Below are 13,569 nucleotides of genomic sequence, written 5' to 3' on the forward strand. Positions count from 1 at the left end.
CAGCTCCACTTTCCTTCCCACAATGCTTCAGTGGACAGTGACACGTCACTTGGACTTCCGTAAACAGTGACAGATTCAGAATAATGACCACAGCGACCCCTGCTGGAAAGAGCAGAGACAGACAAGCCGCGTCTGGGCACTTCTGCGAGTTACATGTCGACATGCACCGCCTAAAGGCCAGGGAAGACGTGACAGCAATGCTTTTTAGACACAGCTGCTTTTTAAAAATATTTTACTGTATAAATTATACAGCGATGCATAAGTACCTCCTGTACATAAGCATCATTCTGATGTGTAGGTAGGTCTGCTACTAGAGCATTTCAATGTTCTGCTTCTTTACCCTTACATATCAGAGGAAATATTGTGTTTTCCTCCACTACATCAATCTGTCAGCTGCTGTAGTTACTGTGTTTTGGAGCAGATTACGATTTCTTATCCAAAACATAATACTGGTTTATGGAATATGATGTAACATTGAGGTTAAACTTCCCAACAGTATACAGAGTATCTAAAATCAGCTACAGCTCAACCAGCTACATACAACATTGCAATACAGTTTACATGTTTATGCAGCAGCATATTAATCCAATAATAACATATGAAATTATACAATACTGACAGTGGCCATTCTTTTGCATAATGAGTACTTTTGATAGTTTAAGAATGGTTGTTGATATGTGGTACTTCTGTACTTTTAAGAAATAACATATTTAATGCTGGGCTCTTACTTGATGTGGAGTATTCTTACACTGTGGTATTATTCCTTTCACTTAAGTAAATCACTACCTATTAATTATATAACTGATAATCAAATCTTAGACATTAGTTTGATGTACTTGGATCTATAGAACAGTGAAAACATATATGTAATTCAAACTCTGACTGGTTCCTGATTCTCTTTCTGTCGTGGCTCAGATTTCGGTGCTATTTTCACCACATTGTTTTCGTGTGTTAATCATTCTTTTCCTTTGTAATCAGTCTGTTAACAGTCCTCAACTTGTAGGAGCTGCTCATTTGACAAGAAGCATCCCACCTATTGCTTTTTGTTTTCTAGGCTGGTGGAGTTCTGTGTTGTCTTGCTGAAGAATCCGCTCTCGTCCTCGGAGAGTTGCAGCAGTCTTCCACACCTCCTTTTGATTTGTGATGAAAGGGGAAACAGCAGCACTGAGAGCAGCGACAACAGAGTAGCAACACTTGTCATACCATATAGGGGAAGTGGAGTTACTTTCAGATTAGTTGACTGCATTAGGTAATGCATATTGTTCCAACATTTATGTATAATGTTGCAACGTTTCCTTATGCTGTAATTTCTTCAGAAATGGCTGTGTAAGTCATTTCCCCAGTGTCACTGACTGTAAATAACATCTTGTACAAGCCAGTCATACTTGTGTGTCTAGGTAAACACTACACCAAAGAAAGAATTTTGTTATCTCATGATCACCAGTTAGTTATCTTGTGATATCAAAATAACAAAGCCTGTTTTAATGAGATGAATTAACGTGTGATCTCGAGATAACAGCATAAAAAAATAAGTGCTAAAATGACCGTTCTTGTCTTCCGTAGTAATGAACCAAAGAGTCTGCTGATTTGAAGGTGTGAGGGACAGGGAAGTGAATTTTCCGCATAGGTACACCCTATTGATTTTTATGTTATAACAACAAGTCCTTTATGCATTCCACAGACAGGAAATTATATGAAATTGAAACTGAAATTGAAGTGACAGCTGTCTCAGTTCACTTATACCTATATCATTTTCTGTGAAACTGCATGGCGAATATATTAAAGTTGCATAAAAGGTGGCATTTTGTGAGTCAAATGTTAACCCAGAGGTTAATTAAAACGGTATATCATAAAAAACAAGTTTAGATATTTTCTTATAAATAAATATATAGCATGTTATTAAACAGGTCCAGACATATACATTGTATCGTGTAGATAACAGTTACACATATTTTACCAAGATCACTCACAATGTTAAAATCTAATTATGGAACATACATTACATCAATTTAGCAACGCTTAACACTTGCCATATTTAAAAAAAACTTGTTTTCTAAGGGAATTAAGGCTCATAGTTTGTATTTGTAATTAAACTGCAACTGCCCAAAAGATTAAAAAAAAATATATTGTATTTTACTCTTTTATATTACAGTTTAATGCCCCACAATCATGAAAGTATATAAACACGCATACACATTTTAAATGAAAGTATTTTTTATTCAGCCATAAAAAATAATTTCAGCATAAAAAAGTTAAAAGTTGTAAAAGTATTCCCTATCAGCAATAACGGACCATATACACATTCAAACATCTAAAGAAACCCATGCTGAAGTTCAGTATTATACAGCAGAAAGAGAGATCAACCAGCCTGCCCTGCTCATATTATCTAAATGGCACAACTGTCTCCTTCAGGCACTTAACATTTTAATTCCATACAATTCAATGCATTAGAAATGAGGCAAAACCAACTAAATTAAAATCATGTCAATAATCAGAAGACAGAAAAAAAGCATGTGACATATTCATGCCACTCTGCAATGTTCAGCAAAAGAAATAAACATTGAATAAATGAGCATTATAACGTTAATCTGAAAAAAACCCAAAACAAGAGCAAAGCTTACTTGAGTTGAGTTGTGGTCAGTTGAGCTAAATATACATTAAAAATCAATTATTGAATTGTGAAGCATTGATTATTAGTATAGTTGTGTAGGATTTGTTTTCATTAGAAAATCTTACATCCTGAGATGATAACTCGGATCGATTGATGGAATTACGCTTGTACTCTGTATACAGTACAGAAGTGCATTCAAACGCACAGCTTTTATTCATGTGACACCTCGTGTGCTCCGTCCGCATCAGATAGCTGTTAGAATCAATAAACTGGAATGTCATGTCAAACTAACTGAACATTAGAGATGTCCATAAGAGAAAAACAAAATGCTTCCTTAGAAAGCAGACACCATCAAAAGTAAATTCCTAGCCACTGTGTTACAACAATGGCCACTTTTTGTTTTGTTTCAAGTGTATATGTGACTCTGCCACTGGCAAATGAGATGATAACCAACTGATGTAACTCTCTAAGTAGCAATCCTGATGCCGTCATACTGAAGGCAGTGTACTTAAGAGAAAGCTCAGAAAGCAGCAGATAAGCAGTTACAGGTCGGGTGACTCCTAAAGTCTGCACCGTGCCCGTATCGCCACCTTGTCTGGTGAGGTATTGCGGAGGGAGTTGGAATGGGGCCGGACAGAGTGTCAAAGCTGAGGAGTGACCTTTGACGCCCGGGGCTCTGATTCCAACCCTCAAGCTCTCTAGCAGTGAGACTCCTTTTCTTCAACGGGGAAGTAGCCGTCCTTAGAGGGAGGTGACTTCTGGTGGAGGCTGTCGCCGTCGGCCGCATAGACGGCCAGCAGCTTCTCCTGTTCCTGCTTCGTCTTCGGTAAATCGGGGGACGGCGTGGTCAAGATAACGAGGCGCTGTGAACGAAAAATGTATTCAATGGAGGAAAACTTGCAACATTATGTCATTGATACATTGTTTGAGAAATTGATGACTATTTTCAAACCAAATATTGAAACTACCAACATAAATGATCTAATCTGTGACATTATCTCAGGGATTATTCAAGATCAGCACAAAAACAGAAAGCACTGCGGTTATTTTGTCAACGCCTTACCCACTAGATCACAATAATGCACCTTATGAATTTAAAGAATAGCTGCTATTTTTAGGCTTTATTAAAAAACAACACATACTTGCTCTAAACCCTATATCGACAGAGTATGACCTTATAAAGTAGTTATGGAGAACGTGTTAGCAAACCGTTTCAGTTTATGTCCAACTATTTTGGTCTCCACCATCTCCTGAGGGAAACATCTGGCTTTTTGGCTGCTAAATGCTCCACTGTGTTCAGCTAGTTGGAAACTTTGTCAATCCACTTGTCGCTGGGCAGGTAGTGGACGGTGAGTTTATCAGAGTTTTGAAAACAGCTCCCTGCTGGATGCAAGGTCGATGAGCGCAATGAGACTGAATCAAACAGTTAAGTTGCGAAACCAAATCAATGAGCAGAAAAAAAGCCTTGACGCTTTACCGGTGTTAATTCTGTCTTGAGTTTGTTGAGAGTGATCTCTTTCACATAATCATGTGATCCAGTGCGAATACAAACATATTGATGAGAGCAGCTTTAACACAATTTATTTCCCAAGTTTCTGTCATCATGTGGACTCCCATCTTTTCGCGCTCCATTCTTCTTCTGAACAGAGGCAGAGCCAGTCATACATTAGCACTTTTAAAGATTTTATTTTATTTCTTTAAGGTAAAACTTACCTCTCTCAATGTTCCCGGGGTGTAGTACAGTTTCACTGCTATCCAGACAGGAATACACAGCATGGAGGACAGGGCCAGGATCCAGCCTATCCCATTGCCCCACCATGGGTATACGTATTCATTGTTGTACTTCAGAGGTGAGTACTTGATCAAGGCAAAAGCAAAGGTTCCCTAAAAACAGACAAAGATATTTTATGATTCTGTATAGATGGACGTTGCCTATACGACATACCTGATATTTGAAAAACCAGTGAACGCTTTAAGTCAAAACCTGATAAAAACCTTTAACCTTAACTTAAATAATCATCATTGTGTGTTCACCGTTGGCCAGCAGAGGCTGCTCTTGTTTCAGGAGAGTACAGTGTGAAAGCGTGCATATTGAAAATGAATGTGAGACCCACCATGCATGTTGCAGGGGTGAAGTACAGCCAGCAGTATTTGAGGATAGGGCTGGGGCGATAGCCAATCATGTCCTCTATGTTATCATAGAAACGGTCGGCACCTGTAATCAGGGAGAGATGAGGGAAAACATATCAATATCGAACAATCATTTGTGTCAAAACTGTTGACGAAAGAAACACATTAATAATAGCCATGATTGACAGAAAGATGAGAACTGCTTTAATAAGCTAGTCTCATATTACTGACTTCATTCCCTAAATAAACCAACTAACCGAAATAACACTCTAAACACTCTTTGGCTGCAATGTGTTAATTCTTAGTGATTGGCTGAATGTAGGGGGCAGTGTGCACTGGGATGAATAGTGCCTTGTGAGAGTAAAGCCTTTGTCTCTTAAATGCCCCCTTTATGCCTTCCCAAATAGCCTGCCTAACACAACTCACCATAAACCCAAGCGATGCAAACAGTCTCAAAAACGGCCACGAAGAGCAGGCACATCCCACTGGCTGCGTAGTAGTCAAAGAGCTGGAAGACGTACATGCCGCCCTGTGGAGACAGATATGGGTTTATAACCCTGTAACTAGCAAAAGAAAACCTCCAGGCTGTCAAACTATGAGGAAAAACTCAAATTTGACATATTATTAATAAGCCACTCATTAATTTTGTATACTTGAAGACAATTCTGCAGAGTATAATTAAGAGGACCATGTTGAAACAACACATACAGAGAGAATGGGCTGCGCATGAACAAGGAACTGCCGTTTACATGGACTGAAGGATGTTAACAAGAAGCTGTAGCAGGTAGCAGCTCTTTATATTCCTATAGCTGATTGTTGGGTATCGTCAATATGAGTTCAAAGTTATGTTGAAAAAGGAGTGAAAAGATTTTGCACATGAACCAGGGGTGTAGATACCCTCCTTTGGGCAAGATGAAATGCTTATTCTGTACTCTTAATCTGTAAAAAAAAAACATTATGAAGTGAGGTCACTGAGACCAACCTCTGTCAGCATGATGAGCCCCAAGAGGAAGGACACCACAGCCACCGCCAGGATGAAGAGCTCCCTGCGGTTTTTGCGCCGGAAGGTGGAGGGATACATGTCCACCATGGCTGTCACCAGGCTCTCCACGCACACAAACTGATCGAAGAAAGAACTATGAGATATTTGCATATAAGAGTGTACGCATGTTTGTTTGTGCATGTGTGCTGCTGAGCTATCCAATGGGTGTGTGTGTGTGTGATACTGAAATGTCTCTTTCGCTGTCATCTCTGTTGTGTATGTGTGTGTGTGTGTGGTGCATATGTTGGTCTCACTTGACTGTCCAGTCCCAGAAAGGCAATCATGATGAAGAAGCAGCAGGCCCATAGAGGGGAGAAAGGCATCATGGACACAGCCCGAGGATAGGCTATGAAGGCCAAACCTGGACCTGAGTGGGACATAATTGAAATGTCATCTTCTCATCAAAGTCTTATTGCACCCTCGCTCACGTGCATGCTGTGAAAGTATATAATCAATATCATTAAAACCATATAGAGGCCATTGAGAGGCTGAAGGAAATCCATTAATTCAAGCGGGAGCTTTGCATACATGTGTTCTGACTCATTAAGTCTTAAAAAATAATTCAACCAAAGTAATTCAGCAGAAATAGAAGAACATGTCACAGTAGAATGCCCATATATAAAAACTTGAAATATATGTTTCTTTATTTTTTCTTTCTTTCTTAGTTTTTGTCAGTTTATGCACAGTGTTATCTGTAAGTGAAAAATAAAAATAAAATATTTTAAAAAATGTGTCAAGTAGTTTAAATGACAGAAGGGAAAGGAATGTATCAATGATATGTATTGACACAATAATTATGGCAGTAGAGGAAAAACCAACCAGATTCAGCCACTTCTGAGATGGGCACGTTCTGCTCGTAGGACATAAAGCCCAGGATGGAGAAGATAGCAAATCCTGCAACAAAACTGGTACCACTGTTCAGGAAACAAAGGGACAGGCAATCCCTAGAAATAAGACAGAGAGGGGAATGTAAAGATAAAATGTCAACAATTATGGTAGTGTGAGGTTGAACAACAGGTTGCATTTTACTGTAATTTAAAGCAGATTAGAAAGGTAGTGTTGTGCAGTTGATCCTAATGCCTAGTGCATCCTCGTGTCAGTCCTCACCTGTAGCAGTTGTTGTTGTATTTGTTGTAGCTTCCTAGGGCGGTGAGGCAACCCAGGCAGATGGCGTAGGAGAAGAAGATCTGAGTTCCAGCATCCATCCATACCTTAGGACAGAATAGGACCAATAATACCAGTTTCCTATACAAATGAGCTGCCAGCTGTCACATGCAGGATAATCACTAGTATGGAGTTCAAACAGAACCGTCGGCTGATCATGACAACAAACACAAAGTATAACCAGTTATACACATTGAATATTTTCTATATCATTCTAGTCTGCACATTTACAACCGATTACCAATACAAAGAGATGTATGGCTAACGCTCCTAGGAGACTCGGTTCACTTTTTATAAACACCCAATGCATCTATCAAATCCCGAAACTCACTCATTCAACTCCTCCATCCTGACCTCACCCACTCAGCAAAGCCTATTTATGCACCCCTGTCTCTCCGAGGCATAAAGTGCAGCACTTTTCTACCCTCTCTTTGTAAACTCACTCGCACTTCAAAATTCAAATGAGGTTTGTCTTTATGCTTGCAATTCTGGTAAAGTGCTGCCAGGGCACTGGGGCATGTTTTAGATAGCTGGCAGCCAGCGCTGAAGATCTGATTGACTGGGGATCAAACCAACAACACAAGCTCTGGACACAACACTACACAAAGGCAGGTATTCCCAAGGCACCGACTCCACCAGCCTAGCTTGTCAGGCTCTGCACACACTGGGCTCGTATTCATCCCTAGAGCCCTGAGAGGGATTTAAGAGGGCCTTTTTTTTTAGATTTCCACACTGGTTGCAATCTATCGGACAGAAGAAATTGTGGAAACCCTGCACCATTCCCTATTCACTCTTTCCTGAAGCGGTGAATAAGGCATGAGATTCTGCTAGCACCATTAAATGACACTGTCCCCTCGACACTTTTTTATTATAAAGCTATAAAGCATTTCTAGGTGCTATAAAGTATTAAAATGCTCAATCCGTGGGGAAATACACACAGTCGTATTCAGAAACTGTGGCTTTAAACGAGCCGTCTGGATTTCCGTACGGTTGTGATGTCACAATTAAACAACAGAAAATGAAAAAATTCAATATATAATGACCATTAAACATATATAAGAGTTTTTCACTCTTATTAACGTAAAAACTTCAAATTCTACTCTTTCGTTGTTTTTTTTCGGGTTGCAGTGTATGTGAATGACAACAGCCGACAGGAAGTAAACAAGCTGTCGACTAGCAAGACAATTCCATTGAAATGCCCGTAAATGGAGCGTATCAGACAGAAGGTGAAAACAGGCATATTCAGACAGACAGAATGAGAAAAATAAAAGCGTTATTAAACACTAAAGCATGTAAACATGTTCCTAGTAGAAACCCAAAATACAAATATCAACCTGGAAAGGGCTGTCCTGGTTCAGTGCAAAAGCAGGAAGTAATGTGACGTTATTGCCACAGACGGTCGCCTGAGTGGATGGATGCAAAATGTGTTTGACACCAAAGACAGGATTTGCACCCAAACTATTTATTGACAGTGTAACGTTTCTGATCAATCGCATCCAAACAAGATGGAAACAAACTTTCAAGCGAATAAATGCCAACTCGAATGCTGTGGAATATGTGGTAAATAATAAGCTTTCAATGCCTAAACTGCCAAACGTCTGCACAACTAATCACCATCATTCCAATTTATAGCAACGTCCTCCACATATTCCCGATTTAACCAGCGACTTTTAGGTCACTGCTCAGCCTCAGCCTCCGTATCTCCATCTCCCTCATCCTGATGCCACTGTTTTGCTAGGCGAGCAGAAGGTATCGTTTAATTTCTCAATAAAATCGAAGAGATGGCGTAAGCTTTAAGGAGCTAGGAGGATGTGTTGGTTTGGCATTCCCCAAAACACTTTTAGTAACTATTGTTAGTTTTAATATTAATACAAATAATGACCAATATTAACATGCTGGTAGACATGACATCATAGTCTCTTACAGTTGTATCTGCATGTGTCTGAGTTTTTGTTTCTGTGAATGTTGCAAGTGCATTTGCAGCATACCTGTGGGTCAGACAGCCGTTGCAGGTCGGGGTAGAGGTAGTAGTGGATTCCCGTGGAGGCTCCTGGCAGGGTGACCCCTCGGATCAGCAGGACCACCAGCATAGCGTAAGGGAAGGTGGCTGTGAAGTAAACCACCTGCAGGGGAATAGCAGCAATTCTCAATCAGAGACACATTTACAAGACTTATAACAACGAGACGTTCTTCCTTCTCCAATAGAGTGTTTAGGCTAAAACGTGAAATTATATATTGTGTTAAATTGGTGACAATGTGTTAAAGGGTTCTGCACAACTCATGTATGTTTGACACAACTCAATTATCTTCTGCTACTGTAAACAATGCAACACTTCCTGCAAGTGTTGGGAAGGACCTAACTACACAGCGAACACATGTTGAAGGAAATCAGAGCAAAACAAGTGTTTTAAATAAGGAATGCTACAGAAAACTATCTTCCAATAATCTCTTTTTATCCTGTTCAGTGAATATTTGTCTGTCCTGAGTAGGGGAGAGGTTTCACCTTGCCAGAAGACTTGACTCCCTTCCAGATGCAGAAGTAGCAAATGACCCACGCAACGGCCAGACAGATAACCAGGTCCCCATTCAGAGAGCCAATGTGATGAATACCTGAGGAAATTCTCAGCACTCTTCGCCTGGGGATCGCACACAAATAATATATAAGAAATTCAAAAGGGCTTTGTGGCAAAGCTACAAAGTTTCAGAACCAGTAGTAAAAGTTGTATCCGGTCTAACAGTCACACATTTTTAAAAACAGGATGGAAAACAAGATTCAAGTTGAATATTTGGTGAGCTTGTTGGCACCTATAAGGCCATTTGAGGACAAGGCCAAAACAAAAAGGCACTTACTCCCAGAACTCAATGACAGGAGAGGTGGTGTTCTCATGGTGATTGATGGAGCTATTCCCCCTCTGAAATGCCATACAAGAATCTTGAATGAAAGAAAAGACAGAAAGACATTCAATCCTGTGAAGAAAACCAAGCTTTCTCTGAGGTATCCAAGTTACACACAGGCAAGTGAAACAATGCCACCACTGAGACGGAGAAGTGAAACGGTGCAGGAACATTCACTACCTTAAGATAAAATGCAACTGGAAATGAATGAAATGTTGATGGGGAACACCCGGGAAAAAAAAATATGTGTAATTGTTTTGAAATAAATAAAACGAAAAGTCTATAGCCATAGTCGTTCAACGCAAACATGCAGATATTTACCGTGTAACATGTTTAGCTTCTACGTTCTTGGTGTTAACATTCTAACATGTGCTAATTAGCACTAAACTAAAGTTCTGCTGGAGTTAATGGGAGTAGGTTTTTCACAGTATTTTGTCATAAACCAGTAAAGTATTGGACAAATTAAAATCATTTAACAAACATTTAACTCAAACTCCAAAATGTCGACTTCATAATGGCGCAATAGGAAAAGACAAGAAATCCCCAAAGTCCCAATGATTCATCCTCTGTGGACCATGAATGTATTTCACGGCAATTCAAATATTATATATATTTTAGTCTAGCCAAATGTGTTCATGTGACTCCCGTTGCCATCCACGTGTGGCTAAAATGTTTTATTCAGATCTCCATAAGCATGACATGATGGAGACCTGGCTACACCTGATTAATGAATACACACAACAGTAGAGATGTCTAGCAGAAGCACTCATTGTTTTTTTGGCATTTGGCCCAGTGGCTCACCTGTGTTCCAGGTGTTGTTGCAGGAGGCCCAGGGCAGATCCCAGGTGAAGCAGTTGGACAGATAGAAGAGAGCCCAGGCCAACACAACGATGTAGTAGATGTTAAGCAGGGCAGCAATCACCTGGGTGGCATACCCCACTCCTGGAACAGAAAAACATCAAGTTTATGACTGAACTGTAAACCTTTTTGGGGAAAAAGGGGAAATTTAAAGACTTTTTAAATAACCAACCTGCATCCGCTGCAAGCGCAATGTTGCATTTGACAGAAGTCTGAGAACACCACCACAGTTTCTCTCAAATGACTCACAGAAATGACTTTGACAAGAGCTCCCTGACAGATCCATTAACTATAGACAGAGGCACAGTTTAACCTTGTAAACAGCTTGATTACACCCATCTTTAGGTCATCGCTGCTGCCTTTTCAAGCGACAGCATGAGTACAGTAAATTAGACGCATCCTAAATTGTACCAGGCCTCATTTTTTTTGTATAATTCTTGATCCAACATGTGATTGCATGCTCGACTCAACTATTTACCGACTATAATCCTGTGTGGGTCATGATTATATTATATCATGATTATGATTATAAAGAAAAAAAAAAAAGCAATGTTAGCCCGTGTTGGTTGCTTGACAGCTGTAACAACTGCATTCATCCCCATCCTACATGTGTATGGCGTTCACGCTGGTTGTTCGACACACGAGTGCAGCCACAGACGCACACAAAGTCACACATATAATGCACGTAATGTGAACAAAAAGGATATATGCACATAAACAAAGAGAAATTCCCCTGTCATCCCACATGGTTGCACCTATTTTGAATATGTCACTGGTTTGTCCTTTTAAATCTTCGTATGTATCCCATTTGGAGCACAAGCAACCCATTGTTTTTCATCGTTTCAGAATAAGACGCATGCTGTGATGTTGGGAGACACTTAAAAGTTCTAGGCTGAAGAGTTTGATCCACTCTTGGTGCTGTAGAGTGTTTTTAACATCCACTAACTTATATTTCTTTAGAAAATAGTTAGATTACCTTCAAACAAGGGGCAGATTTTCCTCCAGCATGTGATGCCTCCCTCACTGGTGTACTGACCAAGAGACGTCTCCAGGAAGAAGACCGGGATCCCACAAGCAAACAGGAAGATGAGGTATGGGATGAAGAAGGCACCTGTATAAGCACACAGATTATTAAAAGGAACAGTTCGCCCATCAATGTGCTCCCAAGCAATGTAGGGTAGTAGAGGCCGCTGCAAGTTGTTGGAATTTAAAGCCTTTTATGGTCATGATACAAAGTCATGCAGATATCATGCTGGTAGATCATCTCGAGAATCAAACAATTGTACTTCCTATGGGATAATAAAGATACAAGATTATATTGTTTACCAGTTTTTATTCTTCGTCACTGATCTCTCAGACATCAGCTAATTGGCAACCACTGGCTCTTTTCCTATTTTCACGGGTTTATGTATTAACCCGTGTATTATCTCCTGCTAAACTAATTCAAACCCGATGACTAAATCTAAAAGCTTTTGTGTTGAACAGGCCAGAGAATAGAAATTCTAGCACTCACCTCCTCCGTTCTTATAGCAAAGGTAGGGGAAACGCCAGACATTTCCCAGGCCAATAATTTCTCCAGCCACTGACAGAACGAACTCGATCTTGTTGCCCCACTGACCCCGTTCTGTCATCTTCTCCTCTGTACTGGGCACAATGTCCAGGGGCCTGCTGTGCCCATTGGAGGGCTCCATTTTGGACATGTTCTCCGTATCCCCTGTGTGACCAAAGCGTAGAGAAATAAAGAAAAATCTCATCAAGAGCACCTACTTCTCATCAGCTCCCCCACATGCAACTCCAGGCTCTCCAACAACTCCTCACTAGGTAGTTGTCCCTATACGCCAGAGGTATAGCTACACATGACAGGCCATGTTGAGTAGAATGTATTCCATAGTGTTTTCTCGTGCTCTAACCTGTTCTGTTTTTTCCCCCTCTGTCTCAGGTCGACTATTTGCCTGCCAGCTATGCCTCGTTATCTGCTTCAGCTCTGCCATCTCCAATTCTTCCCTGTGGACCCTGGATTCCCATTCTCCGCAGCCATTAGTCTCACATTCTCATCCTTGTGGCAATAAAACCACGTCACAGTGTTTTGACACAGACGTGGTTTTTACCCCATGTCTGTGTCCAGCTCGTTTTCAAAAACAGAAAATCACACCATCAAGAATCAGATTGATTCTTTAGTTTGCATTATGCCAGTCAAAACTCTTGATCTGAATCACAGATCTTGACAAAGATAGCAACACAAAATGAATATACTGGCAGTCAACCAAGTACTGTACTGAATTATATCCCTGCCTTTTTCACAGTAAACAACAAAACAAGTCTGGAAGAAAAAGGGGATCTCAGAGCAGTTTTTCTTAATAGTTTGTGCAGTAAGGGTGTTCTCAGCTTACCGGCACAGGTAGAATCTACTGGCTTAGAGGTAGCGGTATCTGCGGCTGTGGTGCGATAGCCTATCAGCGTTGAGATGTTTCTCCTGTCATCACTGACGTCCTGCCGTTGTTGAATCAGGAAATACATACTGTAGCCGTCTGTGTTCACCCAGAGCTCTACGATACCTCACATCAGTAGAGACCGGACCAAACTGACGCGATGTGAACACGGCATAATGCGTTGTAAATATTGTGGCTTTTTATTGACTTCACGTCACACCTGAATTAAAGCTGCAGGGCAATTACTTTATTTTAAGATGCACATTTTTCAAAAGCTTTCTGTTATGTATATCTATGTATTATTTATAATCCATCCAGTTACATTTGAAAACTGAGAATAATAATTGTTAAAATATAATTGATGTGTGCTTTCTTCATTTGATTTGACAGTTGTTTACTACACAGAGACGTTACTACTACTAGACTTCTTGAATATATTT

At 40.2% G+C, this 13,569-nt stretch overlaps 1 protein-coding gene across 1 annotated transcript; it reads right to left on the minus strand.

Moving 5' to 3' along the window:
• Nucleotides 1-3,309: 3,309 nt before the first annotated feature.
• Nucleotides 3,310-12,418, minus strand: slc6a13 (solute carrier family 6 member 13; the record flags this gene model as incomplete). The annotated part of the gene is made up of 14 exons (XM_079162362.1): nt 12,214-12,418; nt 11,677-11,811; nt 10,644-10,784; nt 9,798-9,879; nt 9,451-9,583; nt 8,936-9,070; nt 6,891-6,994; nt 6,603-6,727; nt 6,038-6,150; nt 5,724-5,861; nt 5,168-5,270; nt 4,726-4,826; nt 4,325-4,495; nt 3,310-3,474 (listed from the first exon to the last, which is right to left on the minus strand). Exons 1-14 carry the CDS (start codon nt 12,398-12,400, stop codon nt 3,310-3,312), a joined length of 1,833 nt encoding a protein of 610 aa, XP_079018488.1. The 5' UTR covers nt 12,401-12,418.
• Nucleotides 12,419-13,569: the final 1,151 nt, after the last annotated feature.

Source organism: Pholis gunnellus (genome assembly GCF_910591455.1).
Source record: "Pholis gunnellus genome assembly, chromosome: 7".
NCBI lineage: Eukaryota > Metazoa > Chordata > Actinopteri > Perciformes > Pholidae > Pholis > Pholis gunnellus.